At 39.5% G+C, this 27,916-nt stretch overlaps 1 protein-coding gene across 6 annotated transcripts in view; it reads right to left on the bottom strand.

Moving 5' to 3' along the window:
- Window positions 1–27,916, bottom strand: part of thsd7ba (thrombospondin, type I, domain containing 7Ba) — a 1,047,195-nt gene that overhangs the window by 286,805 nt on the left and 732,474 nt on the right. For all 6 annotated transcript variants that reach the window (XM_072258592.1, XM_072258590.1, XM_072258595.1 and 3 more), the window contains 3 exons: window positions 24,315–24,509; window positions 10,290–10,544; window positions 4,656–4,834 (listed from right to left, as the gene is read on the bottom strand). In XM_072258592.1, coding sequence (XP_072114693.1) covers window positions 4,656–4,834; window positions 10,290–10,544; window positions 24,315–24,509 — 629 coding nt within the window. The remainder of the gene's footprint in view (window positions 1–4,655; window positions 4,835–10,289; window positions 10,545–24,314; window positions 24,510–27,916) is intronic.

Raw genomic sequence — 27,916 nt, 5'->3', positions numbered from 1 at the left:
ATGATAAACAAGTGAAAACAACTTACTTGATAGATATAACCATTCCAAACACACAGGACTTACAGAAACTAATAATGAAAAAAACAGAAATATGCTGAATTAAAACAGGAAATTGAAAGACAATGGAACATGAACAGAGTATACATTGTGCCGACGGTAATATCCACAACTGGTATCATCCTGAAATCACTACATCATAGCATTAAGCAATAGCACAATAGCACAACAATATTTATGTAAATTTTCAGAAAGCCACAATACTAAGCACCAGTAAAATAGCCTGTAAGTTTCTAGTACTTGACAAGTGAGTGTGCTTGGTTAAACCCATACCTCAGGTATTACTGGCTTGAACTGCGAAAAAAAAATAATAATGATAAATAAATAAGCAATAAATATCAATAAGATGATATGAAGAGTCCTTGAAAGTGAGTCCATTGGTTGTGGGAAAATTTCAGTGATGGGGTGAGTGAAGTTATCCCCTCTGGTTCAAGAGCCTGATAGTTGAAGGGTAATAACTGTTCCTGAACCTGGTGATATGAGTCCTAAGGCTCCTGTACCTTTTTCTTGATGGCAGCAGTGAGATGAGAGCATGGCCTGGATGGTGGAGTTCCTTGATGCTGTTTTCCTGCAAACAGCATTCTGAGGAAATGCGCTCAATGATGGGGAGGGCTTTACCTGTAATGGAGTAGGCCGTATCCTATCCATTCAAGGGCATTGTTGTTTCCATACCAGGCCATGATGCAACCAGTCAATATACACTTCACTGCACATCTATAGAGATTTGTCAAAGTTTAAATGACCTTTGATTCAACCAATGGCTGTGATTTCATCAGCAAACTTAAATATGGCATTGAAGTTGTGCTCAGCCACAGAGTCATAAGTGTAAAATGAGCAGAGCAGTGAGCTACGCACACAGATTTGTGATGCACCTGTGCAAATAGAGATTGTGGAGGAGATATTTTTGCTAATCCAAACTGACTGCGGCCTGCTAGTAAGGAAATTGAGGATCAGTCGCACAAGGAGGTTTTGAGGCCAAGGTCTTGAAGCTTATTGATTAGTTTTGAGAGGATGATAGTATTGAATCCAGCTATAGTTGATGAAAAGCATCATGATATATGTATCTTTGCTGTCCAAATATTCCAGCATTGAGTGAAGAGTCAATGAAGTGGAATCTGCTGTTGACCTGCTGTGCTGGTAGGCAAATTTTCAGCAGATCCAAGTCACTTCTCAGGCAGGAGTTGATGCGTTTCATCACCAACCTCTCAAAACACTTTGTCGCTGTGGATGAAAGTGCAACTGGACAATAGTCATTGTGGCAGATTTCCACCTTCTCCTTAGGTACATGTATAACTGAAGCCTGCTTGAGGCAGGTGATGACCTTAGACTGCCAAAGTGAGAGCTTAAAGATATGAGTGAATACTGCAGCTAGTTGATCAGCACAGGTAATTAGGATATTTATTGCAAAACCTGTGAGCTTATATATTACACTTCATAAAGCAATAAAATCAAGCTAATTAATCCTTTATTTTAAATATACACACTTTGTGTTATCACATATTTATCATCCCTCAAGGCTGGAGTTACTTTAAGTGACAAGACGCAATGAAAGATTATGAAACACTTGAAAGCCTGAAGCTTAGATTAGCTTTCGGTTGCATCTGCAGATGAGGCCAAGTGTCACTGTGTTATGCACAGTTAACAAGCTGTATGAAGCTATCACATACAGCATGTCTAAGCACAAGTGATAGTTCTTGTTTACCTTCTGGCCATGCTTTCAACAGGTAACTCTTCTATATGCTGTGTATTTCCATCCAGGCTTTTTTTGAGTCCCTGTCATAGTCCGGTCCATGAAGTCCATATTCCGGTTTATGGTCCGGTCCATCGACCCTTGCTCCAGGTTTTCCTATCTACCCTGTTTCTGTCCTTGTTGAGTTAATTGAGTCAGCTGATGCTAGTTGGGGCTGGCTGCATAAATACATCCAGAGAGCAGGGCATGGTTGCTGGATTGCTCTTGTCTTTACTCCTTGGATTCCTTCCTCTGCCTTCTGTTTCCTCGCCTGAAGCCCTGCCTTGTCTTGCCGTTAACTCTCGCCTTGCCTGAAGTTCTTGTCTTCAAGTCTCCAAGTCTCCAGCCTCCAGTCTCATGCCAAGCCAAGTCTCTAGCCTCTAGCCTCTTACCAAGCCAAGTCTCAAGCCTCTAGCCTCAAGCTTCAAGCCTGTAGATTTCTGCCTCGTTCTGCCTGCTTGCCAAGCCTCGTCTTTGCCTAGTTCTGGGGTCCGAGCCAAAGGCAAGGCCCAGGTACTGGGTCCTTGTCCAGTCTCTGGCTCAGAGTCCAAGCCCTGGCTCCTAGCTGTTTTGTCCAGTCCTGTTCCAGGTTCCTGGTTTTCGTATCCATGTCCTAGCCCTCAGCCTGTATCCTATTCCTGTCCCTAGTACTTCACTGTCTGTGTCTTGCACTTGGGTCCGTTCCCAGCTGTGCCCTTATGACAGCCTCGGATATTGTGAGAACAATGCACCTCAGAATCAAAGTCAGATGTAATATCACCACCACATGTCATGAAATTTGTAAACCCTGCAGCAGCAGTGCAATGTGATACATAATAATAGAGGGAAAAAAACTGAATTTCAGTAAGTGTGATATATATGTTCCTGAATTGTTGAAAGTGTGCCTTGACATTTCTGTTCCTCCTTCCTGATCGTAGCAATGAGAACAAGGCATGAGCTGGAAGATGGGGGTCCTTATTGATGGATGCTGCCTTTTTGAGGCATCTTTCCTTGAACATGATCTGGATACTACAGGATTTAGTGCTCATTATGGAGCTGACTAGGTTTACACGCACTGTGGCTTATTTCGATCCTGTGCTGTAGCATTCCCTGCCCCCCCCCATACCAGACAATGTTGCAGCCAGTCAGAATGCTCTCTATGGTACATCTGTAGAAATATGCAAGTGTCTTTGGTGACATACTAAATCATCACAAACTCCTAATGAAGTATAGCCGAGGTTGTGCTTGAATAGTACTTAATTCTTGGAGTATTTTAAACAGTGTCCTAGTAGTTTGGTTAATTTAAATTTTCGTAAATGATTCACAATTAACAGCCTTGTTGTATTGCCTAGACTGCCAGCAATGCAAATGATACTTCTGGTGCTCAGAAGAAAGTTTGAAACCTATGTTGTGTTAAGCTTTATTTTGTTTGCATGGCTTTACTAATACTAGCAGCTTTGAAAAGTATTCTGTTTTGCTTTTGCACTGTTAACACAATGTCCTTGATATCCAGGAGAAGTGCACAGAAAGGTACATTTTATTTCTTACGGGATGTATTTCATGCGCTAATATGAAAAGGTCAACCACTTTCTTTCCACTACCGCACCTTTCTTCTCTAGCTCTGAGGTAATCACCTCTAATATCAGGTTTAAAATCCTTCCTCCTCCATTATAGTGCACCACCTCCGGAGAATCTGTGATTAACCTATTTCCAAATTTCCCACATGCAATTTCTAGATAACAGACCATCCCACCAAATAAAGGCTGGAAACTCAAATAAGCAAAAGTAGTTTCAAGTGAACCATGGTTCAGGTCAATATCTTCATACTCACTCAGCCATCCCTTCACAACCCAATGCTTTTTGCTTGCAGAACTCACTTAAATTCTCTTCAACCAACAGCCACATAACCACTGCCAATTTTTATCAGGCCCACTCTGAACTCTGAGGCAAATTCTTGTCAGTTCAAGTTTGTCACCTTAGCTATTCTCCACAAAAACTCACTGCTGTTGCTCTGCTTAATCTGTTCCTCCAGTGATTAGTTTTACTCCATTGAGCAAAACTCTTGCAAAGTAAACTTCAATAAAGATCTACAAGTGATAGAAGAGTGTTCCTATAGATAATCAATACTCCTTTACCGAAATATAGGTTTTTTTTGTGTCTGAATAGTCAGAGGATGAAATAAGATGTGATGGAAAACAATGCACTTTAAGGATAAGCACAAGTGACAGATGAACAGGTGTATAATAAAGGAGCACACACATCATTCTGAATAGCTACACAGTTATAGCATAGTTTTGCAGCAATCAAAATGTAATGTGGACAATTAAACTGAAATTGCCGATTTAGCAACTGGAAAAAATTATCAATTTAAACACCATTTAATAAAGTAATCTGAGATTTGTTTATGCATTCATAGGAAGTGGGCATCACCTTTAACAAGGGGTTCCTAACCTTTATTATGCCATGGACCAATACCATTAAGAAAGGGGTTGTGAAATCCTGCCTAAAACCATAACTGGTGAGACTTTTAAAAATTAACAACATCAATAGGCAAGGAGTCACATTTGGACTAGACTGGATAAGGGTAGTAGATTTTCTGAAGGATATCACTGAACAAAATGTTTTTTTTTGAAAACAATAATCTGGTAGTTCCATAGCTGCATCATTGATTAATAGCATTTTCATTACAGATTTTATTATATAAATCTTAATAACCAAGCCACGGTTCTGGGTTATTATTTCATGCTTCTCTGTCGGTAGTGTCCAGGCTTTGAATGGCAAACCAGTAACTTTCCAATATTCCACCACACCTGTTAGTTTGATTCATTGGACAATGAACTCAGATTATAATAATGCACTCCCTCATTGTTGATCACTTGTTACAGCTCACCTGATTCTTCACATCCAGCTTGAGGCAAGGACGACCTCCATTATATGCCTTTTCCCGTAACCACTTGGATCTGACCTGTATTCCACTTCCACAGGGTTTGCTGCATGGAGACCAGTTTGACCAATCGCTCAGCTTACAGTCAGATGGACACGGCACACTACACGTCTCTTCAACATACCCTGATTTGAATTATTAAGATAAAAATAAAATGTTATTAGTGATTCAGAACTTTGCCTCAAACTACTGTAAAACTATAATATCATCTGCATCTTAGGATGCAATTTGGAAACAATTTTCACCCCCCCGATGATTTGAGTTATTAAAAAATATAACTGCAATCCGATCAATATGGGTTTGCTTGCTATTGAGATGTAAATATGTAAATAGAACCAGAATGTAAATAATTTATATTTGATGTTCTGTACTATAAATAAATAATAAAGTTCCTCTCTAATCATTCCACGGCTGCAGTATATTCCATCTGTAAAGTGCACAAAGCCTTCCTGCCGAGGTTACTCTGGCAGCCGTTCCATTATCTTCAACCTCTAACTCAGGAAGGTCTAGGGAATGAGGCCGAAGGTGAAGCACAAGTATTTACAAGTTTCCTCCCAAGGCACACTCTATCTGGCCTTGGAAATATATTGCCAATTTTTCATTGTGATGGATCTAAATCCTGGATCATTCCATTCAAAGGCTTTGTAAGGACATCTCACCAGAAGGACTGCAGCAGTTCAAGAAGAGGTGGATCATTGCCACAGTCAGCTGGGGAGGCCAAGTCATTGTGTATATTTAAAGCACAGGTTGATAGGTTCTTGAATAGTAAGGACATCAAAGGTTATGGGAAGAGGACAAGCAAACGGGGTTAAGAGAGAAAATAATTCAGACAGGATTGAATGGCAGAGCAAATGTGATGGGCCAAATGACCTAATTATGCTTCTATGTCTTATGGGTCACCACCATCTTTTCAAGGACAATCAGGGATAGGTAACAACTTCTAGCTTTGAGAGGGAAACCCACATCCCAAAAGATGATTTTTTTTTAATTACCATGACATAAAATTTAAATAAAAGAATGAAAAATCTGCTTAATGTTTTGCTTTTATAAGTATTTTATAATATTAAACTTTAGTTATTCATTTTATTTGATTCAGTGATGCAGTGCTAAATCTAGCCACAACTCTCCTGCAATCCCCAACAACGCAACCCTAATCACAGGATCAATGAACCTACCCAGTATCTCTTTGGACTCTGGGGGGGAAACAGGAGCACCCGTAGAAAACCCAGGAATTCCATAGGAAGCATATACAGTGATTCCTTGCAATGGCGCTGGAATTGAACTCTGAACTCCAATGCTCCGAGCTTTAATAGCATCACACTAACCGCTACGTTATCGACGGGTAACACAATGCGTCAACATTTTTTGATCAATGTGGGAAAGATGGAGTTGAGGGTTAAATTACGAGGACAGGTTGCTTGAACTACTTCTGTATTGACTCGATTAGGAGATAAGGTACCGGTCAGCTCAGAGTCTCCGGAGACCGAATAGATTAACCTTAAAGCCATTTTTCTAAACTCAAAAATAAATTCTAATCCAAGTACAATGTCAAAATCCAAACGGAGCCCATGAATATTTTCCAGTTAGTCTCATTTTTTCGGGAAATTAAGTTAAATAATCGTCGGGCAGCAGCTTCTGGGCATCTTGATCAACTGGTGATCACATAAAATCTCAACTGGGTAAAATGAAATACTTACTTACATTTGGGAGTGAAAATGTGTTGTTTTTCGATGTGTTCTGCATGTAGCAATACTGATAGTACCTTAGTTATTACCCATTCCTACCAATTCTGAAAGATCACAGTCAGCCAGAATCTTAAAGTTATAAATTCTCAGTAGTGCAAGACTTCACGAAGGAGCCTTAGGGTGTTGGTATAGTTAATAATAGAAGAAATTTCATAACATTAGAAATCCGAGATGATGACTGACCCAGGACAAATCTAAGTGAATTGATTTTCCCAGGATATTTCTGCTTTTAAACTATTTAGCGCAATATCAGAAGGGCATTCAGCATATCGTTTTATAAAAGCTGTGCACTCAACTATTTATTCCATTTTTTTCTTAAGAGTGGTTTATGGCTCATCTGCTCCTGGTGGCAAAACATACTAACAGACCTTTGGATCAAGACACTTCATTATTCTCTGAATGGAAATGTAAGTGGGTGATCATTTGTCAATGATTTCCTGCCAGAGTAAGTATCCTTTTCTTAATTACTCATCTGTTCTAATATGAAAAATCAGGAATACTGTACTGTGCTAGAGTGTCCAAGACTTTCACACAGTACTTTAGTAATTTTAGGTATTGCAGTATACTGCTGCCACAAAAAAAAACATGACATACCTGAGTGACAATAAACCTGATACCTGATTCTGATATGGGTCTCTTTTGTGGAGTGAGAGTGGGAAAGGGGCTGGAAGAAGGGAATCATGGTTGGGAGAAAAGGGAAGGGAGAGAGGTGGGAGCAGAGAGACATTCTGTAATAATCAATAAGTGAATCAAGTGAGCTGGCCTGGCGTCTCAGGGCTGGGTGTGTTTGCAGCGGTGCATTCCCTCACCCCTGGCATTCCTTCTCTGCCGCCTGTCCCACTCCCCTCCTGGGGTACACTGCCCTCAGCATTCCCAACATTCTTTGCTCCCGCCGGATTTAAGAACTAGCTGTCTGCTTGACATTGACAATTGGTAGTGTGTAAAAGCCTTAGGCACTCTAGAACTGTATATAGACTTTTACATAGTACTGTACATCCTGCATTTCTCACAATCATTTTATTAGTATGAGATAATACCGTCATCCAGGTCAATAGTTTCATTTCCTTAATGTATCAAGATAATTTATGTAGGCTATAAATTTAAAATGAGAAGAAGCTTAGACAAACATACAAAGCTGCTATTATTTAATAAGATCATGGCCTCATTTGCATGTTTCTATCTGTGGCAACATTTCAAACTGTTGCCTATCTAGCATTTATCTCACTCTGATATAATAGTATTCAAAGCTTCTGCATTCACCACTCTGTTGATAGTAAGTTCCAAAGAACCACAAACACTTGAGGGATAACATTTTGCCTCAACTCTGTCTTAAATGGTCACCCCTATTTTTAAAAGAAGATTCTTAGTTCTAGACATTCCCACAAAAAGAAGTATCTTCTCCACATCCACCACGATATTAAACTTGAAATTATCAACCTATAGTGTGTTCAAAATGATTATACTGGAAATGGCAAGTTAGCTTGAAACCTCTTGGATTTCTGCCAAAGAATGATTGACAGACATGATTTAGTTACAAAACTGAAATTGAATATACAACAACTTATTGCTACTGTTAACTTTGATAATAATTAGAAATTATGTGCTACATAGGGAAAATAGAGTGAATGTTTCTTTCATTGAAAAATTCTATTGGCTGTACCTTAACCCTAACTATATCTAATTGACCCTTTATTCCTGGGATCACAAGTTCCAAGCTTGACAAAGCCTTGAATAGATCTCATTTAAGTATTCAAGTCTTTTCTCTTTCCTGTCACTTCTTCCAGCTCTATAATCCTTCATGATCACTAGTTCTGCCCTTTTATCTCACTCTGTACTTCACTATCCTGTTATTAGCAGCTACATTTTAAACTGGCTAAGTCACAAATGCTAGAATTCCTTTTTTAACTGTTTAACTTAAATTCTTCATCTTGATAAAAGAACCTGTTTAAAACCCTAACTTTTTGACTTTTTTTCCCTTTCTGACTATCTCCATTGACTGTATGATTTTGGTGTGAATTATTACCTCATTATGTTTGATAAAGTGTTGTTTGTTGGATGAACTTCATTAATGTACTTTGTTATTGCTGTGATGTGATGTCCTGTGAAACTTAATGGAGATTATAAATGATTATCTTTCACTTGTTCAGAATTGTGAAAATTATATTTCCTGACAAGTTCAGAGCTTCTAGTAATATCAATTACTTGCAGATTTAGATGGAATTATGACACTACTGTCAGAAAACAAAGTAGCAGATTACTGAAAAATCAAGTCTTAAAATATGCTCGTCCATCTGGGGGTTAGAGTTGTGGACATTATTTTCAGTAATGTTCATGATAAGGGAATAAAAGCTTCTGCTACATTTCTCTCAAAATTAAAATTCATCTGAGCATGCTCTATTGTCCCTAGATCATGGCTTAAATAAAACATTTTCCAATGAATTAATACATTAGTACATTTTCTGGTTTAAAGTTTCTATTTCTGATTTTATCCATTTCCAATCCATTTTAACTGCTGGAGTGGTATTTGGGGCATGTAACGTATAGTATAAATGTCTAATATCAAAGAATTATGGCATAACAATTTTAAAGTTATTCTAATGTCCTTACAAAATTGTATATGATAAATAAAGTGAGGCTTTTAATGAGCAGGATCCCCTACGGAACCAGCCTTTGAATACATTTCACTGAGAAAAATTTCAAATGTAACCAATTCATAACGGTGCATGTATGCAGCTTTAACTTGTTCATAATTCAAAACGATTTTGCACTGAAATGGAAATTTCAGAGAGCAAAAGGATGTGCTACAAATCAAAAAGATAGAAAATTACAAGTACGCTTAGATGAAAATTGGGTTTCCACTTGTTTCTGTATGTTAGATAGAAATTTTTGATGTTGACACTATGGGGATTTGGTGGTACAGTATTCTACTTTCAGCATACAATTCTTTTCTAAAATAATAGCACAGCTCCTTGCTTCTAAAGCAATTTATAATTTATTGTTAAAATTATCATTGCGAAGAAGAATTGAGAATTTCTTTGAAAGTTGGCTGTTTCTATAGAGGATTTGTCATTTGCACTCACATAGGGTAGCGGCTATTTTGATGTTATTGCAGCTGAGAGTGTTCAGTTATGGTGCTATCTGTAAAAAGTATGTATGCTCTCACTGCGATTGCGCGTGATTCCTCTGGGTGCTCCTGTTCCCTCCCACATTGGTTAGTAGGTTAATTGGTTATTTTAAGTTATCCTATGATTAGGCTCGGGTTAAATAGGGGGCTATGGGGAAACACAGCTTGTTGGGCAGGAAGGATCTGTTCCGTGCTGTATCTCTAAATAATAATAAATTAAAAATAAACCATCAGCTAGGGGCAAACATTGTAAACGCCAGGCTGTCTCCCTAAAAGGGATGCTCCATTTGGCTGCAGAAAGAGCAATTTGTTCCCCTAACTCAAGAGCCACTGAAAAATACTTTGTTTTCTGACAGTAATTACTTGATTCGCTGTGGTTATTTATGTACTGATTACAAGGGAAATTTGGCATGGATGAGTTAAAAGGAAGACAGGGATGAGATATTAACTTTTCATGATGAATCTATTGATGCCATTTACACTGCTAAGCCAATAGACTTTTTAGGGTATTCTTTCCAAACCTTTGAAGCTAGATGCCACCCCTGCGAACATCTTCACCGCTATCCTGGGTAACATAATTTTTAGATCAAATTTGCATGATTGGATTAGATGGAATTTTGGAACTAACTTAAACCCAGTGCTAAAAATATGCACAGAACAAAACTGATGGTGTACAAAATTCATTTAACTTTATTCAGAATTTTGACATACCAGAACCGCCACAAAGCCAAGGATTCACCAGCTTCTTCTCTTGATCATAGCAAGCTATGGCCTGATATCGTACACCCTGGCCGCAGACTTTAATATCTCCTTGGACCTTCATGCCAAGTTGCAGTGAAACTTTGTCTTCGAGAAGGATACAATCTGACCAATTCCCCAATGGCTGACTGATATACTTGTCACATGGACAAGGCTTGGTTTCGATGAGTGGGTGCTTCTGGCAAGTCTCTCTTTGCTTGCTTTTTCCTATAGAAACAAAAATAATCTTAAAATTCTTGACTTCTTCCATCTGTCTCTATTAAGGCACCAAAATTATCTGTTAAAAGCAGTTGTTTTTGCAGTTGAACGTAAACCACAATGCTTCCAATGAATGCTACTGAATGTCCTATAGTCCGAACGTTCTTGTGATAAACTTGAGTTTTTGTCCCACACAAATTCCAAATGACAAACAAATATATTTGTATTTTAGTTGTTTTTAATTCCCTTCTGACTGGGAAAAATGGACTTGAACCATACGGCAAAGAACACAAGTGTCCTGTTCAGATTGTTTTGCATGCTGATGGCACAGTGGGTAAACTATGAGACCTACGTTTATGGATGACCTGCCGAAAGAGAAGAAATCAAGTGGAATTTGAACACTATTAAGGCTACTCTCTAAATTTATCACAAACCTATTATTCATTAAGCCTGATAAATCTTGTTTAATTAAAATCTGGTCTTCAATAAAACTAAACCAATCCTGTATAAGTAATTCCACAAACAAGAGAAAGTCTGCTGATGCTGGAAATCCAAGCAAAATGCTGGAGGAACTCAGCAGGCCAGGTACCATCAATGAAAAAGTGCACAGTCCACGTTTCAGGCCGAGATCCCTCGCCAGGACCCAGGGTCTCGGCCCAAAATGTCGACTTTACTCTTTCCCATTGATGCTACCTGGCCTGCTGAGTTCCTCCAGCATGTGTGTGTGTTGCTAAGTAATTCCACAGTCATGTGATGAGCCATAGCCTCTACCAAGCCATTTCCATACTATTGAAAATTGATCTCCTACAAGTATGAATGGATACTATCTGTATACACCATGGGTTGGTATGGCATCTGCTCTGTCCGTCACCACAAGACTCTGCAGAGAGAAGCAGACAGATCACAATACATAGCCTCTCCTCTATGGACTCTGTCTATATTTCTTGCTAAAGGAGACAACATAATCAAAGATCCCACCCATCAAGACTTTCTCTCTTTTCCCAGCTCCCATCAGGCAGAAGATACAAAAGACTGAAAGCACCTACCACTAGGCTAAAGGACATCATCTACGCTGTTGCTACAAGTCTATTGACTGCCCTGACTGATGAAGGCCAGTGTGCTAAATGCCTTTTGCACCTGTCTGTCTACCTGCTACACTGCTTTCAACTAACAATGCATTTGTACTCCAAGGATCAGAGGGATCTTTGGCATTCCCTGGTGACTGGGAACAAAAGCAGAGATGCAGACAGTTTTTGGAAAAGGAAATTGAACTCAGTCATCAAGAAGGCTCAAAGGAGGAGACTAGGTGAGCAGGGCAATAGTGTTCATTCTATTACAAGATTATATACAGATGCTGTTACAACTAAGTAAATCAAGCCTGGCCTTGTTTTATGTTCACTCACTTTCAAATTACAAAACTAACAATTAACTGGTCTCTGCTCAGCAAGTCCTTTTATGATTTGTGATTAAGGGAACTGAAGAACCAAACAAGCAAAAAAACACAATTGTGCAGTTCTCTCCTCAGAATGACCTATGTATTGATGGTGCAGGGTTTGACATAAAGTAAAATATGAAACTGATTCTTTTACAGATAATTCAGTACTGATCTGCTTAAAGGGAAGCACTCAAGTGCAATATGAAATGTTTGGTAACTTGGACAGCTTGCAACTCAGTTGTATGACGATTAACATTACCAAAACTATGCAATGCACAACTCTGCCTTCTCCCTTCCACCTCCACCCCACCAAACACCACGCATGCGCCCACGCACGCACACACACGCACATGCACGCACGCGCACGCACATACACACACACACACGCACGCACACACACTCATCTGATCACCTAGTTTTCTTCTCCCTTTGGTTACCTATCTGATTCCTCGATCAGCCCAGTTTTATGTCCCGTCCCACGTTCATACTGTTATATACTGGCAATCTTACATCGTCCTTCTCAGTCCTGATCCAGGATCACCTGATCCAAATTGTCAGCTCACTCCTTTTGCTTCTGGAGTTGCTGCTGGACCAGCAAACTTTTCCAGCTTCCTGGTTTTTTTTTGTAATTGATTCCCAAATGAAGCTGCTGGCAATCAAAGAACATTATGTACAGTCCTGAGATCTACATGGAAACTAACATCAGAACGCTGGAATCACAGGTTGCTACTATTTCCCATCAAGTACTGTCCCAATATATTCATATTATTGTTATAGTAAATAGCATTCAGCATTATTAAGGCTGCCCTTTAAACTTATCACAAGCCTAGTACTCAATGAGCCTGATAAATCTTGTTTAATATAGAACTAGCCTTCATTGCAAAAAATAAAACTAAATCTACTCCAATATAAGTAGACTCACAATCATGTGATAAGCTATAACCTCTACCAAACCATTTCTTTATCATAAAAATATGAATCATTACAAGCATGAATGGATCCTACCTGGGCTTGGAATGGCAACAGTTCTGTCTGTGACTGCAAGAAACTGCAGAGCTACGGACACATCACAAAATGCAGTCCCTCCTCCATGGACTTTGCCTACACTTCTTGCCGCCTCGGGAAATCAGCTAACATAATCAAAGATCCCACCCACCCAGGAGACTCTCTCCTCTTCCACCTCCCATCAAGCAGAAGATGCAATCGCCTGAAAGTATAAAACGCTAGGCTCAAGGGCATCTTTTATACCACAGTTATAAGGCTATTGAATACCCTGACTGATGAAGGAAAGTGTGCTAAATGCCTTTTTCACCAGCTTGTCTAACATGAATAGTTAGCTTTCAACTAACTATCCATTTGTACTCCTAGGTCCCTCTAATCCTTCACACTGCCTGGTGACCTTTAACTTTGATTTATTCATCGTATAATTCCTACACTGGTTGGATTTTTCGAAGTGTATCACCTCACACTTGCTTGTATTGAAATTCATTTGTCACTCCTCGGCCCACTTCCCAAACTGATCAAGATCCCCCGTAATCCAAGAGAGACAACCTCTTTCACTATCTACAATGCCTCCTAATTCTGTCATCTGCAAACTTACTGGTAAAGTCTTGTACAATTATAGAGGACTTGCAGAAGACTTTAAGACATAGGAGCAGAATTAGGCCATTTGGCCCACTGAGTCTGCTTTGACATTTCATAATGGCTGATTCTATTTTTCCTCAAAGCCACAATCTCCTGCCTTCTCCCCATATTCCTTCATACCCTGACCAATTAAGAATCTATCAACCTCGGCCTTAAATATACATAAAGACCTGGCCTCCACAGCTGCCTGTGGCAATGAATTCCACAGATTCACCACTCTCTGGCTAAAGCAATTCCTCCTCATCTCCATCTCAAAGGAGGCCCCTCTATTCTGAGGCTGAATCCTCTGGTCTTAGACTCTCCCACCATAGGAAACATCCTCTCTATCAATGCCTTTTACCGTTTGAAATGCTTCCATGAGCTCACCCCTTATTCTTCTGAATTCCAGTAAGTAAAGGCCCAGAGCCATCAAATGCTCTTCATATGACAAGCCATTCAATCCTGGGATCATCTTCATGAACCTCTTTTGAGCCCTCTCCAGCTTCAGCACATCCTTTCTAAGATAAGTGGCCCAAAGCTGCTCACAATATTCCAAGTGTGACCTCACCAATACCTTATAAAGTCTCAACATTACATCCTTGCTTTTATATTCTAGTCCTCCTAAAATGAATGCTAACATTGCATTTGCCTTCCTCACCACAGACTCACCTGCAAATTAAGCTTTAGGGAATACTGCACAAGGACTCCTAAATCCCTTTGTGCCCCAGTTTTTGTATTTTCTTTCTATTTAGAAAATAGTCAACCCTTTCATTTCTTCAACCAAAGTGCATGACCATACACTTCCTGACAATGCATTCTACCTGCCACTTCTTTGCACATTCTTCTAATCTGTCTAAATCCTACTGTAGCTTCTCCACTTTCTCACCCTATCTTTGTATAGTCTGCAAAAATTGCAACAAAGACAACAATTCCATCATCCAAATCATTAATATATATAGTAGAAAGAATCAGTCCCAACACAGACCCCTGTGGAATACTTCTAATCACTGGCAGCCAACCAGAACAGGTTCCCTTTATTCCCTCTCTTTGCCTCCTGCCAGTCAGCCTCTGCTTCATCCATGCTCTAATCTTTCCTGTAATACCATGGGCTCGTAGCTTGTTAAGCAGTTTCATATTTGACACCTTGTCAAAGGCCTTCTGACAATCCAAGGACACTGCATCAACTGATTCTCCTTTATCTTGCTTGTTATTTCTTCAAAGAATTCCAACAGATTTGTCGGGCAAGATTTTCCCTTGGGAAAACGATGCTGACTATGGCCTATTTTATCTCGTGCCTCCAAATACCCCGAAACCACATCCTTAACAACCCACTCCTACATCTTTCCATCCACTGAGGTCAGACTAACTGGCCTATAATTTCCCTTTTGCTGCCTCTCTCTCTTCTTAATGAGTGAAGTGACATTTGCTGTTTTCCTGCCTTCCGAAACCATTCTAGAATTCTGTAGTTCTTAAAAGATGATTGTTAATGCCTCCTCTTCAGTCACCTCTTTCAGAATGCCAGAGTGTATATTACATCTGGTCTAGGTGACTTTTCTACCTTCAGACCTTTCAGTTTCCCAAGAACCTTCTCTCTAGTTATGGTGACTTCACACACTTCATGACCCCTGACACCTGGAACTTCCACTGTACTGCTGGAGCCTTGCACAGAGAAGACTAATGCAAAATAATTATTCAGTTCATCTGCCATTTCCATGCCCCCATTACTACCTCTGCAGCATTGTTTTCCAGTGGTTTGATATTCACTCTCACCTCTCTTTTACACTTTATGTATCTGAAGAAACTTTTGGTATCCTTTTTAATATTATGGACTAGCTTACTTTTGTATTCCATCTTTACCTTCTTAATGATTTTTTTAGTTGCCTTTTGTTGGTATTTGAAAGATTCCCAATACTCTAACTACCCATTAATATTTGCTCTATTATATGTCCTCTCTTTGACTTTTATGTTGGCTTTGACTTCCTTCGTTAGCCATGGTTGTGTCATCTTGCCTTTGGAATACTTCTTCCTCTTTGGGATGCATATATCCTGTGCCTTCTGAATGGCTTCCAGAAATTCCCACCATTGCTGCTCCTCCATCATCCTTGCCAATGTTCTTTTCCAATCAATTCTGGCCATCTCCTCTCTCATGTCTCTGTAATTCCCTTTACTCCACTGTAATACCAATACATCTTACTTTAGCTTCTCTCTCTCAAAATTCAGGGTGAATTTGATCATATCATGATCACTTGTCCCTAAGGGTTCTTTTACCTTAAACTCTCTAAATCAATTCTGGTTCATTGCACAATGCCCAAATTAGAATAGTTAATCCTCTATTGGGCTCAGACAGAAACTGCTCTAAAAAGCTATCTCATAGGCACTATAGAAATCCCCCCTCCTGGAATCCAGCACCAACTGATTTTCCCAATGCACCTGCATATTGAAATCCCCCATGACTGTTTGGCCTGCATTTTCTCTCTCCCACTGTAATTTGTAGACCACATCCTTACTACTGTTTGAGGTCCATGTATAATTCCCATCAGGGTCCTTTTCACCCTTGCAATTCCTTAGCTCTACCCACAACAATTCAACAGCTTCTGGCCCTATGTCACCTCTTTCAAATGATTTGATTTCATATTTTTTTTAACCAACAGAGCAACGGCACCCCCTCCCCCACCTTCCTGCCTGTCTTTTCAACACAATGTGCATTCTTGGACATTTAGCTCCCTGCTTTAATTTTCCTTCAGCTGTGATTCAGTGATGCCACGAGTTCATCTACCTTATTCCATATACTGTGCCCGTTCAGATATAACACCTTCCGTCCTGTATTTACCCTGTTCGATTTTGTCCACATTTCACATTGCAACTCATTCTGTTGACTGCAATTTTGCCTTATCAACAGCTTCTTCTTGCTTGGAGACTCACTACACACTGCCTCCATTTGTAAACCAACTACCTCATCTTCAGCACTATCACTCCAGTTCTGATCCCCCAAGCAAATTAGTTTAAACCCTCCTGACCAAATCTAAACAACCTTCCCCCAAGTATATTGGACCCTTTGGATTCAGATGTAACCTGTCCGTATTGTACAGATCATATCTTCCCCAGGAGAGATTCCTGTGATCCAGAAATCTAAACCCCTGCCCCTTGCTCCAGTTCCTCAGCCATGCATTGCATGCCAGATCATTCTATTCATATCCTCATTGGCATGTGGCACAGGCAGCAATCTAGAAATTACTTCCCTAGAGGTCCTGTTTCTCATCTTTCTACCATGCTCCCTCAAATCTCTCTTCAGGACCTCCTTACCTGTCTATCTATGTCATTGATGCTAATATGCACCAAGACTTTTGGCTGCTCACCCTAGCCCTTGAGAATGCCATGGACCCAATCCAAGATCCTGGCACTAGGGAGGCAACATACCATCCCGATATTAACAATGCACAACAAGAGATCCAAAATCAAGACCTGCAGCATACCAGCTTCCATTCCAAGAAATAACTTCCAGCCACCACCCTCTGCTTTCTACCACTGAGCCAAGTTTTGAATCCACCCAAATACCTTGTCCTGGAATCCACGGGACCTAATCTTCCAGACCAACCTACATGCAGGACCTTGTTGTAAGCCAGATAAACAATATCTACTGCCCTACCTCATCTGTCTTTTTGGTCACTTCTTCACAACGTTCTAATAGGGTCATCAAGCAACTCTTCCTACGGACAAACTCAGACTCTGCCTATCCAATCGCTGGTAGTTCCCATCCCTCAGAATGCCCGCCAGTAACTTCCCCACTACTGATGTCAGGCTCACCAGCCTGTAGTTCAACAACTTGTCCTTACTACTCTTCTTAAAAAGAACATAAGCGACCTTCCAGTCTTTTGGAAATTCATCAGTGTCCAACAGTGAAGCAAATGTCTTTGCAAGGGTTTCCATTATTTCCTTTCTAGTAAAGGGAACAGCTGCTGCCTTCATTCTTCTTTCATTTTTGTGCCATCATGAATTGTGCTTTCTTGTCATATATGAGATAATACACAATATAATTTGTAGTGACAGCATCACAGGGCTTGATTATGCTGGACAAAGCCTGTAGTTCAGGACAGCTGTCCACTATGTCCGTCTGCCCAAACCTACATCTAAGCTGATCCTTCAGATCTGATTGACATCAGCTGAGCAGAACAGGATGCTGAGTGGCATGTGGCCTGCAGGGGGAAGTTTGCAGCTGTTAAAGGGCTTTTAAATGCCTCCAATAGTTTCCAAATACCTTTACTAATTTTAATAAAATAGAAATTTTAAATAAATTAAAAGCATTAATCTACAAATAAATCATTGAAAACTTTAAAATAATAAGTCATGTCTCAAATGTGGTTTTATTTTGGATATAGCTTGCCACCTCTTTGCAATGACTTTAGCCCATCAATGTCTCCTTCTCAACTGTTTCCTGTATCTGAATTAAATTGCCAGTTCAGTTGGCTTTACATTGTGGCAATCAAAGTCCAAGGCGCGTCACAGCAGCTGAGAACTGGCAGTTCAATTCTCAGCCGGATTTTGCCCTTTGAATTTTACTGGCCTTTTCCACAAACAGAATATCATCAAACCTTCTTTGCTTATTTCCCTTGTCAGTGTTCTACTACAAAACAAATATAATCCATTTCTGCTTATTGACATTATTTCGATAGCCATTTTGGCAAATCACCTTGTGTACTTGTTATGTAAGGAGTAGTTTCTTATCTCTTCTTTAAGATTGTTTGGTCATTTTCTTACTCCTTTAACAAACAAAATAAAAATTGATTTCCTGATGATCTTAACTTTCTTTGCAAAGTCACTCCTCAAGCCTTTCATGTTCCGTATACAAAGTCATAAATTCTTGAGTTGTTTTCCATAAGCTTTCATTTGTTGAGTAAGATAGTGACTGTACACAGGGCAATCTTCATTTCTTTTTAATAGTTAATCTTAAAAGATATAAATAATACTTTTTAATTGGAATTTCTGAGGCCTTCTGCAAGTTCAAAATTATCTCATGGTATTTACGTACACAAATGGGAATCAGAAGTGCCCCCTTAGCATCACTAGCTTTGAATTTGACAATCACACAACATTCAGTTCAAGCACTGCAAGAAAAATGTTATGCTTTAAGGTTTACTTCCTTGCCTCCAAAATATATTTCATCCTCCCAAAATATAGTTCATTGCATTTGTCTTCACTGAATAGGATTTCTCTAACTTGCTGTCTGTCTTCCTGGCAAAGTTATGTCCTCCAGCTTTTTATTCTATTATCTACATCAAGGCAATCCTTCTAACTCACTGTTTCTACAATTCATGCCCACAACTCACCAATCTTTCTGGCTGATGACCTTCAGGATAAAGAAAAACACCTTACACTTCTCTAACAATCTGTGAAAGCTTTGCCTTCTAATTCCAGTGAATTATCACAGCATTGTTTATGGATTCAGGAACTGTTATTATCCTTCAACCATCAGGCTCCTGAATCAATGGGTATAACTTCAGCAATGAACTGCTCCCACAACCTATGGACTCAGTTTCAAGGACTCTTCATCTCATGTTCTTGATTGCTATTGCTTATTTATTATTATTATTATTATTATTATTATTTCTTTTTTCTTATTTTGCATTTGCACAGTTTGTATCTTGTGCACATTGGTTATTTGTCTGTTCTGTTTGGTGTGGTCTTTCATTGATTCTATTATGTTTCTTAAATTTACTGAATGATACACACAAAATGCTGGAAGATCTCGAATGCTGCCAAAGGGTCTTGGCCCGGATTATCGACTGTACTTTTTTCCATAGATGCTGCCTGGCCGGCTGGGTTCCTCCAGCAGTTTGCGTGTGTTGCTTGGATTTCCAGCGTCTGCAGGTTTTTTATTTGATTTACTGAATGATGGCTGGTTTTTCACTTGCAAAGATCAGGAGGGAAGAAGAATCCTCAGGAGCAAAGGCACGATCATTCTTCCTGCCTGCGCTGTGTAGGGTGATAATAAGGATCGGTGCATGTAGAATAATTCCACCCTTTAGGCCAGGGGACATTCCACAATGGTGTGGCAAGCTGCGATGACTGCAAGGCTGTATATTGATTATCGGAGTTCCCCATCTCCTAGATGACTGCCTGGCAAGGTTAATGAGTCCTATCTACCTGGGTTTGGACTTGGAGTTGTCCTCCTCCTAGGCTGTCTGCCAGCCAAGGCTGATGCACCCAGCCTGCCCGCCCAGTTATACCACTGGACACTGGGTCGTACCATGACATAGCAAACTCAGTAAGAACAGGGACGCCATGTGAAGATGTTGATATGGGCAAAATAGCATAGGAGATACCAAATGCCAGTGACTTCCTATATGGCAAGCCAAGCAGTGGTCCTGCAGCAATCACTACACTTGAAAAGGAGAGACAGTGGGAGGTGCTTCACCTTCCTTAAGTGAGCAGGACATCCAGCCCAGGACTGACCAATCCCCATTTACTAAGTATGCCCAAAAGAAAACAAATCTCATGGTTGTATATAGTGACATATAGTGTATGTACTTTGATAATAAATTAAATTTGAACTTTGATATATTTTCACCATTTCCTTAAGGATCCCTCTTAAATACTGCTATGTAACAGTAGAAGTTTCATATTAAAATTTTGAACAAAGCTCTCTGAGACTGGAAAGAGACTGATTGGCTCGGCCTCATGAAAGCCTTTTAGGTTTGGTTGCATGTGTCACAGTGACAAAAATCTATACAAAGTAATCCAGGTAATCCTGTCCCTAGGATACCGGGATTTCTAGAGCCCGGGACTTTCATGGAATTATACCTGGTCATGTAATCAGTTTTACTTTGACACCTAATAGAATTTGAATAATGTAAAAAAAAATTCAACTATATCCATTTTTCCTATCTATAGATGGGTCTATTGAGGAATATAGGGTAGCAAGAAAGAAGCTTAAAACGGGGCTGAGAAGAGCAAGAAGGGGGCATGAGAAGGCCTTGGTGAGTGGGGTAAAGGAAAACCCTAAGGCATTCTTCAATTATGTGAAGAACAAAAGGATGACAGGCGTGAAGCTAGGACCGATTAGAGATAAAGATGGGAAGATGTGCCTGGAGACTGTGGAAGTGAGTGAGGTCCTCAATGAATACTTCTCTTCGGTATTCACTAATGAGAAGTAACTTGATGATGGTGAAGACAATATGAGTGAGGTTGATGTTCTGGAGCATGTTGATATTAAGGGAGAGGAGGTGTTGGAGTTGTTAAAATACATTAGGACGGATAAGTCCTCGGGGCCTGACGGAATATTCCCCAGGCTGCTCCACAAGGTGAGGGAAGAGAGTGCTGAGTCTCTGACTAGGATCTTTATGTCCTCATTGTCTATGGGAATGGTACCAGAGGATTGGAGGGAGGCGAATATTGTCTCCATATTCAAAAAAGGTAATCGGGATAGTCTGGGTAATTATAGACCAGTGAGCCTTACATCTGTGGTGGGAAAGCTGTTGGAAAAGATTCTTAGGGATAGAATCTATGGACATTTAGAGGATCATAGTCTGATCAGAGACAGTCAGCATGGCTTTGTGAAGGGCAGATTGTGTCTAACAAGCTTGATAGAGTTCTTTGAGGAGGTGACCAGGCATCTAAATGAGGGTAGTACAGTGGATGTGATCTATATGGATTGTAGTAAGGTATTTGACAAGGTTTCACACGGTAGGCTTACTCAGAAAGTCAGAATGCATGGGATCCAGGGAAATTTGGCCAGGTGGATTCAGAATTGGCTTGCCTGCAGAAGGCAGAGGGTTATGGTGGAGGGAGTACATTCAGATTGGAGGGTTGTGACTAGTGGTGTCCCACAAGGATCTGTTCTGGGACCTCTACTTTTCGTGATTTTTATTAACGACCTGGATGTGGGGGTAGAAGGGTGGGTTGGCAAGTTTGCAGACCACACAAACGGTGGTGGTGTTGTAGATATTGTAGGGGATTGTCGAAGATAGCAGAGAGACATTGATAGGATGCAGAAGTGGGCTGAGAAGTGGCAGATGGAGTTCCTTCTTTGCCCTTGGTGGCATTATGTTTCCTGTGAATCTATGCGGGCCCAGCCTCTGTATAGCAAAGTTAGCGGCATTTGGAAATGTCAAAGGCATGGGTCACACAGAACAGAAATAGCCCTTTACCCCGCTGTGCCCATGGCAATATTGATACTAATCTTTTTTAACCAATGATAGATCCTTAGCTTTCCTTGCCATGGTGATTCATTTTGTGAGAAGGACAATTTCCACCACCTATTCGGACAGTGCATTCCAATAGATCAGATTCCAATAGCACTTAGTTGAAAATATTCCATCTCAGATACCCTTTAAACCTTTTACTTCTTAACCCTTACCCTAAGCATATGTCCTCTGGTTTTGGACACAAGCTGCCTACTATTTACCCTATCTACGTTTCTCTCTTCCACTCCCCGACACCAAGGTAAACCTCATATCTAAAAGACTCCTTCTTCTACAACACCTCTTTTGCTTTCTCTCCAGTGGAGTCATGTCCTTCCTACAGTGTAGCACAAAGAAATGTATACAGTACTTCAGCTGTCACTTAACCCAGGTTTTATAAAGTTGAACCATGACATCCTTGTCCTCATGTTCTATGTTGTTGCTACTGAATGCAAATTTCTCACATCTAGTCATGTTCCACCTTCAGAAATATGAGCTTATATGTCTCTTTGCTCCTCAATAATCCTTAAAATTCTTCTGATCATTGTCTATGTTGAATCCTTGATAAGATTTTCAAAATGCATCAGGGTAAAATTTCATTTGCCACTGGTTTGGTCATCTAGCCAGGTACTCATACTCAAACCTATGACTACCATCCTCACTAATTTTTCTTGTAACACACAGTGATGGAGGTACTCATCAAGTCAGCCAGCACCTACAGAGGGGAACAAATAGCCCATGTTTCAGGCCATGACCCTTCATTGAGATCAAAACCCTCTACTTTGCACTTTATGTGTGTTGCTCTAGCTTTCCAGCATCTGCTGAACAATTTACGTAACTGATTTCTGTGACATCTCCAGACTTACTAATCATACCTCCTATTTTCATATCCAAGTTGTTAAGGTATTTAATGAACAACATGGACCCCAGCACAGATTCCTGTGGTACAATACGGTCCACAGATTTCCAGTCAAATGAACAGAATTCACCTCTGACTCCCATACTTACACTATTTTGGATCCAACTTCCACTGAATCCCATGGGCTCGAATGGATTTTACCAGATTCCCATGTGGGAGCTCAAAGACCTTACTAAAGTCCACGTAGACTATACCAACACATTATGTTCATCAATTTGTTTAGTTTTCTCTTCAAAATTCAACCAAATTGATCGGACAATATATCACCCAACAAAACCATTCTAATCATTTTTCAATAATCCCTGCTCTTCTGAGCAAAAATGAATCTTATTCTTCACATGTTCTTTAATAACTTCCCTACCACTGACACACAATTCACAGCCTCGTAATTACCAGGCTTACTTCTGCTGCACTCTTGAAATACGGTACTAATACCTCTCGATTGTATGTGGAGAGCTGACACAAGATCAAGGATTCAGAAAACCTTCAATCAAAATTACAAGCATATGGGACTGGGCTGTTCGGCCCTTCTAGCCTACACTATCCCTCAATAAAATCATGTTTGATCTATTGGTAACCTCAACTCTGCAATCTTGCCTGCTCCAGAGACATCGTATCCCTTACCAAGAATCCAATAAACCCTCAAAAGTATTCAAATTCCTGCTTCCTACGCCCTAAATGGAACAGCCATTTCAAAGACACACAACTGCATAAGGAAAAAATACTTTTCAAACGGCATTCCCTATTTCTGGTCTCTTCCATAAGAAACATCCTCTCCACATCCACCCTATGAAGACCCCTCAAGATCCTATTCATTTCAAACAAGTTCCCTTTCATTCTTATTAACTTCAGAGGGTACAAGCCAAGCATTTCCATCAACCGGTTTTGAAATCCAGAACTCGAGTGATAGTCCCCAAGCAAGTTTGGCTTGCAAAGCATCAAAATAAAGTACTGTGTATCTATCCAGATGTACACGACCTGTAGTGAGATTGCCTGCTTGGCTATCAGGAACAAGGGGATGTGACAATTTTAAGAATCCGTATAACAAACCCATTGGCAAACTGAGGTTCCAGCTGAGCACATTACGTAAATCAGAATCATACCACACAGTGCATTTACCAAATCAATGAAGTACAATAGATTTTATATGATATATCTGATGCTATACTGCTGTGATATATTGGATGGGGAAACAGAATGATCAATCCTCTCAAACTCTTAACAATCACCCACTAATTACATGCATCAAATTGAATACCATGTGAATTTTTTTAATGAGCTTTCTTTATTCACGATGTTGACTGACTGTGTATGAAAATGTTCAAATAAAAACAATGCAGTTAATGTTCTTTAATTCAGGCTGATAATAAATTATAGAATTCTGAAACTCAAAAATGTACTTTATGATTTCTAATCCAGTGACTACACCACAATAAATTGCGACAAGCCCAAATAGATTGCTCAAAGTATCACAATTATTCATATTTTAAGATTTAATTCAATTTTCTTAAATATGTCTAGCAGGACAAAATATTTCATTTCATTATGAGGATTCATAAGGTTGGAGCATATGAACAGTCACTAATGTTCGTTTGTGTAATGTCTTCTATTAGCCTAATACTTGCCTACAAGGGATCTTCTTCGACCATGGGTTGATCCACAACCTGCTGTACAGGGGCTGAACTTGGACCAGTTTGTCAATATGCAATCATCGTGGCATGGGACCCGACACTCCTGCACCAGGGGAGGCATTGGACTTGCCCACTTCAAGCATCCAATAATATCTGTGTGATGGTCATCTCCTGTTCTACAGATCACACCTAAGAAGAGGAAAAGTAGATATTAGAAAAGCATTTTCATGTATTTCTTTTGAAATATTAAAGCATATAAGAGATGCAATGTGGACATAACAAACCTCTCTTACATGGATTGTTATAAATTGATCACAGATTCTCTTCAAACCACGATTGCTTCTGATATAGACACAGCCTTCCATGTTAGATCCTTGACACTGGTACCATCATTCAAGGAGGCAGTAGAGATAAGGCTAATAATTACAAGCCTGAAATTGCTTCTGATATTGCTTGTGACATGACAGTTCACCTGATAGTCACCTCATCCATAACCATTCACTCCCTCCACCACCAATGTACATCTACAAGAGGCACTGCAGAAATTAACCCATACACCTTAGGCAGCACCTTCTAAACTCATGACCTCGACCGGCTAGAAGGTCAAGGCCAGCAAAAACATTGGAATGCCACCAAGTGGAAGCTGCACGCCAAGATACACCCCATCCTGACTTGGAAAAATATTGCCATTCTTTCCCGTCACTGAGTCAAGATCCTGAGACTCCCTTCTTAGCATCCTTCTGGGTGTACATACACCCCAAAGCCTGCAGCAGTGCAAGAAGGCAGCTCGCCACCATCCTCTCAAAGGTAGTTTGCGATGTGGAATTAAATGCTGGCCCAGCTTTTAAAGCCCATATCCCTTGATTGAATGGGAAATTAAAATTTTACTTCCAAAATGAGTGGCCGTTGTCAGATATGTTGAGATCTAATATTATTAAGAATTTTTTTAAAGGAAATCATTGATAGCAGGGGTTTAGGAGCTAAATAAGGCCACTCAAAGAAACACTGAAGTAAAATGAATAGTAACAATTTTTACTTTGCTCAGAAAGAGGTAGTTGTTAGAGAGTAAAGTCCTTCAAGGTGTGAGAACATTTTCTGGGGAGAAAAGCAGTTACAATATTTGACAAATTAGTTCCAAATTATTTTGTGTTAATTACCATTTCTGGAAAATCTGGGAATTTACTCACCACCTGTTCTTGAGAGAAAAAAATGTATTTGATCATGCCAGAGACAATTGTTTTGGTCTAATGGCAGTTGTATGTCCTGGAGTTATAAACTTAAAAGCCCCAATCATGTTGTTAGCAGTGAAGCAAATCACCCCATCTCTGATCTTAAAGAACGCTATCCCCAGTGATCGAGCAATCTCAATAAAAAATTCTTCACTCAACCAGTGCCATTTTGTTATCAGCAGTCAGATCAAGGTGCACTCTGGCATTAGGTAACAGTGATGGCATAATCTGACTCAACAGCCATTCACATGAAACAATTCACAGACAGCAAATCTTAAGTAAGGACTCAAAAATAAAGGGAAACAATCTAAAAGAAATAAATAATTTGAAATATTTATCTGAAAACACAGTGTATGCACATTTTGTTTAGGAACACATTTGTTAAACTGTTATTGTGGTGCAGAATGCCTTTAAAACTAGCTTGCAACTCACATAATAAATGTAAATGTTTTAGAGGTATTTTACGCCAAATCTAGTTTGTAAATAATGTTAACCATGTCATTTCAATGTATTGCCTTTTGTTATGGTAGTGACAGTGATTCAACGATGCAATCTGACATCATGCATTAATGAAAATATTGAATTTACGGTCAGTCTCATAGTATAAAGACAGCAAATAATAATAACTAGGCAATGAAAATAAAACTGTTGGTACTGGAAATATGAAATAAAAACTGAAAGTGCCGGAAATGTTCAACTGATTAATTATTCATTAACTAAATCTCAGCTGTATTTACAGCAATACTCTGACCCAGGAAAATCAGTGCAATGTTATTCTTCACATCCCTTCTGCGGGTTTAACTGATATACTGTTTTATTTGCTATTTGCATTGTTCCCAGGTCTGCCAGCTCAGTATCTTTTAATGGCAGCTGACATTCTTTTTCTTCTAGAATACTATGTAAAATTTCACAGCATAGATTTTATGTTAAAACAGATTCAATATTCTAACCAATTCTTTGTTTTGGCACATCAAATTAGTTGTAGCTTTCCAAACAGACATTCTAATGCAGAACTAAGAAAGGGCAGCTTTGGGAAGTGGCATTTCTGAAGAGGCAATGAAGCAAGTTCCTATCTTCTCTCTCAGGTACATGTAAAATAACTCTTGGTACTACTTAAGGCACAGGTGTGACATTTTTATTCCGCATTTACCATTTCTGTAAAAGTTATCCAGGATGCGTCCACACATTCTGACAACCAACTAAAGCCACATGCAGAATTATAGAAATGAACAATTCTTTCATTCCAACCCTAATACCTTTTTTCACTAAGCCCATTTTCCTGCATTGGGCCAGCATCCCTTAATATTTCTCTCCTATCCAGGTGCTGCACTAAAACACATCTTTTAAATGTTATAACAGCATATGCTTCCACTTCTTCCTCTGGCAGCTTGTTTCAGATATCAACTACTCTCCATGTATAAAACTTACACCTCAGACCTCCTTTAGATTTCTTCCTCTCATCTTGAACTTATACCCACTTGTTCTTGTCTCCACTATCTCAGGAAAAGGAATTCTGACTGTCTATAGTATCTATGCCTCTCAGAATTACTGCCTATAGGTCTCATTCGTCCTCCTATGTTCCAGTCTAATTTCTCTTTATAATTACAGACCTGCATTCCAGGCAAAATCCTCGTGAAGCTTTTCTATTTCTACCTGCTATTCAGAAATATTTTAAAATGAATTTAGAAATCAATTAACAATTCAAACAGATAAAGATTATAAAGACATTTTTAATTAAATCACTTAAATATTTAAGAACATTAAAGCAAAATTTAAAATCAAATCCATCTGATGCATAACCTGTGGCTTACTGCTTTTTTTTCTCCCTTCATAAGAAGGGCTTGTTGTTCTTGTACCACGCCTAACTTGTTGCTATGGAACTGAGAGTTTACTCTCTGTCCCATTATCTGACATTGTTCAAATAATGGGACTGAACCCAAGGGTAGCCAGCACATTCAAATAAGGATTCCAAATTTTCATTACATTTGTGGGTAATTTCCCCACAAAAATATGGCAGTCCTTTGCTGGAACATTCACTACAGGTAACAAATCATGTCTTTGCATTCCCATCACCTCTCCCATGATCTTGTAGCTGGCATGTGAGGAGCAAGCATATTCTTCAAGTTAATACAAGTTAAAAGGTGGGGCACATGGGGCTAGGCCCTACTGATGGGATATTTTCTCCATTTTAAAATCATGTCTTTTCTAAACTTATAACAATACTTGATATTATTTTATATTTTAAAGCATCCTTTTTTGTTAAACTTCCATTCCAAAAGGAAGCTTCTCTATTACACAGATACCACTGCAGTTTTCCGCACATGTATCTTCCTTCAATCATATTATGTAAGGGACAAGTTCAATGAA

This window comes from Mobula birostris, chromosome 5 (assembly GCF_030028105.1).
Source record: "Mobula birostris isolate sMobBir1 chromosome 5, sMobBir1.hap1, whole genome shotgun sequence".
Lineage (NCBI taxonomy): Eukaryota > Metazoa > Chordata > Chondrichthyes > Myliobatiformes > Myliobatidae > Mobula > Mobula birostris.
Note: the sequence above shows the minus strand (reverse complement) of the source record. Positions and strands in the feature narration are given on the sequence as shown.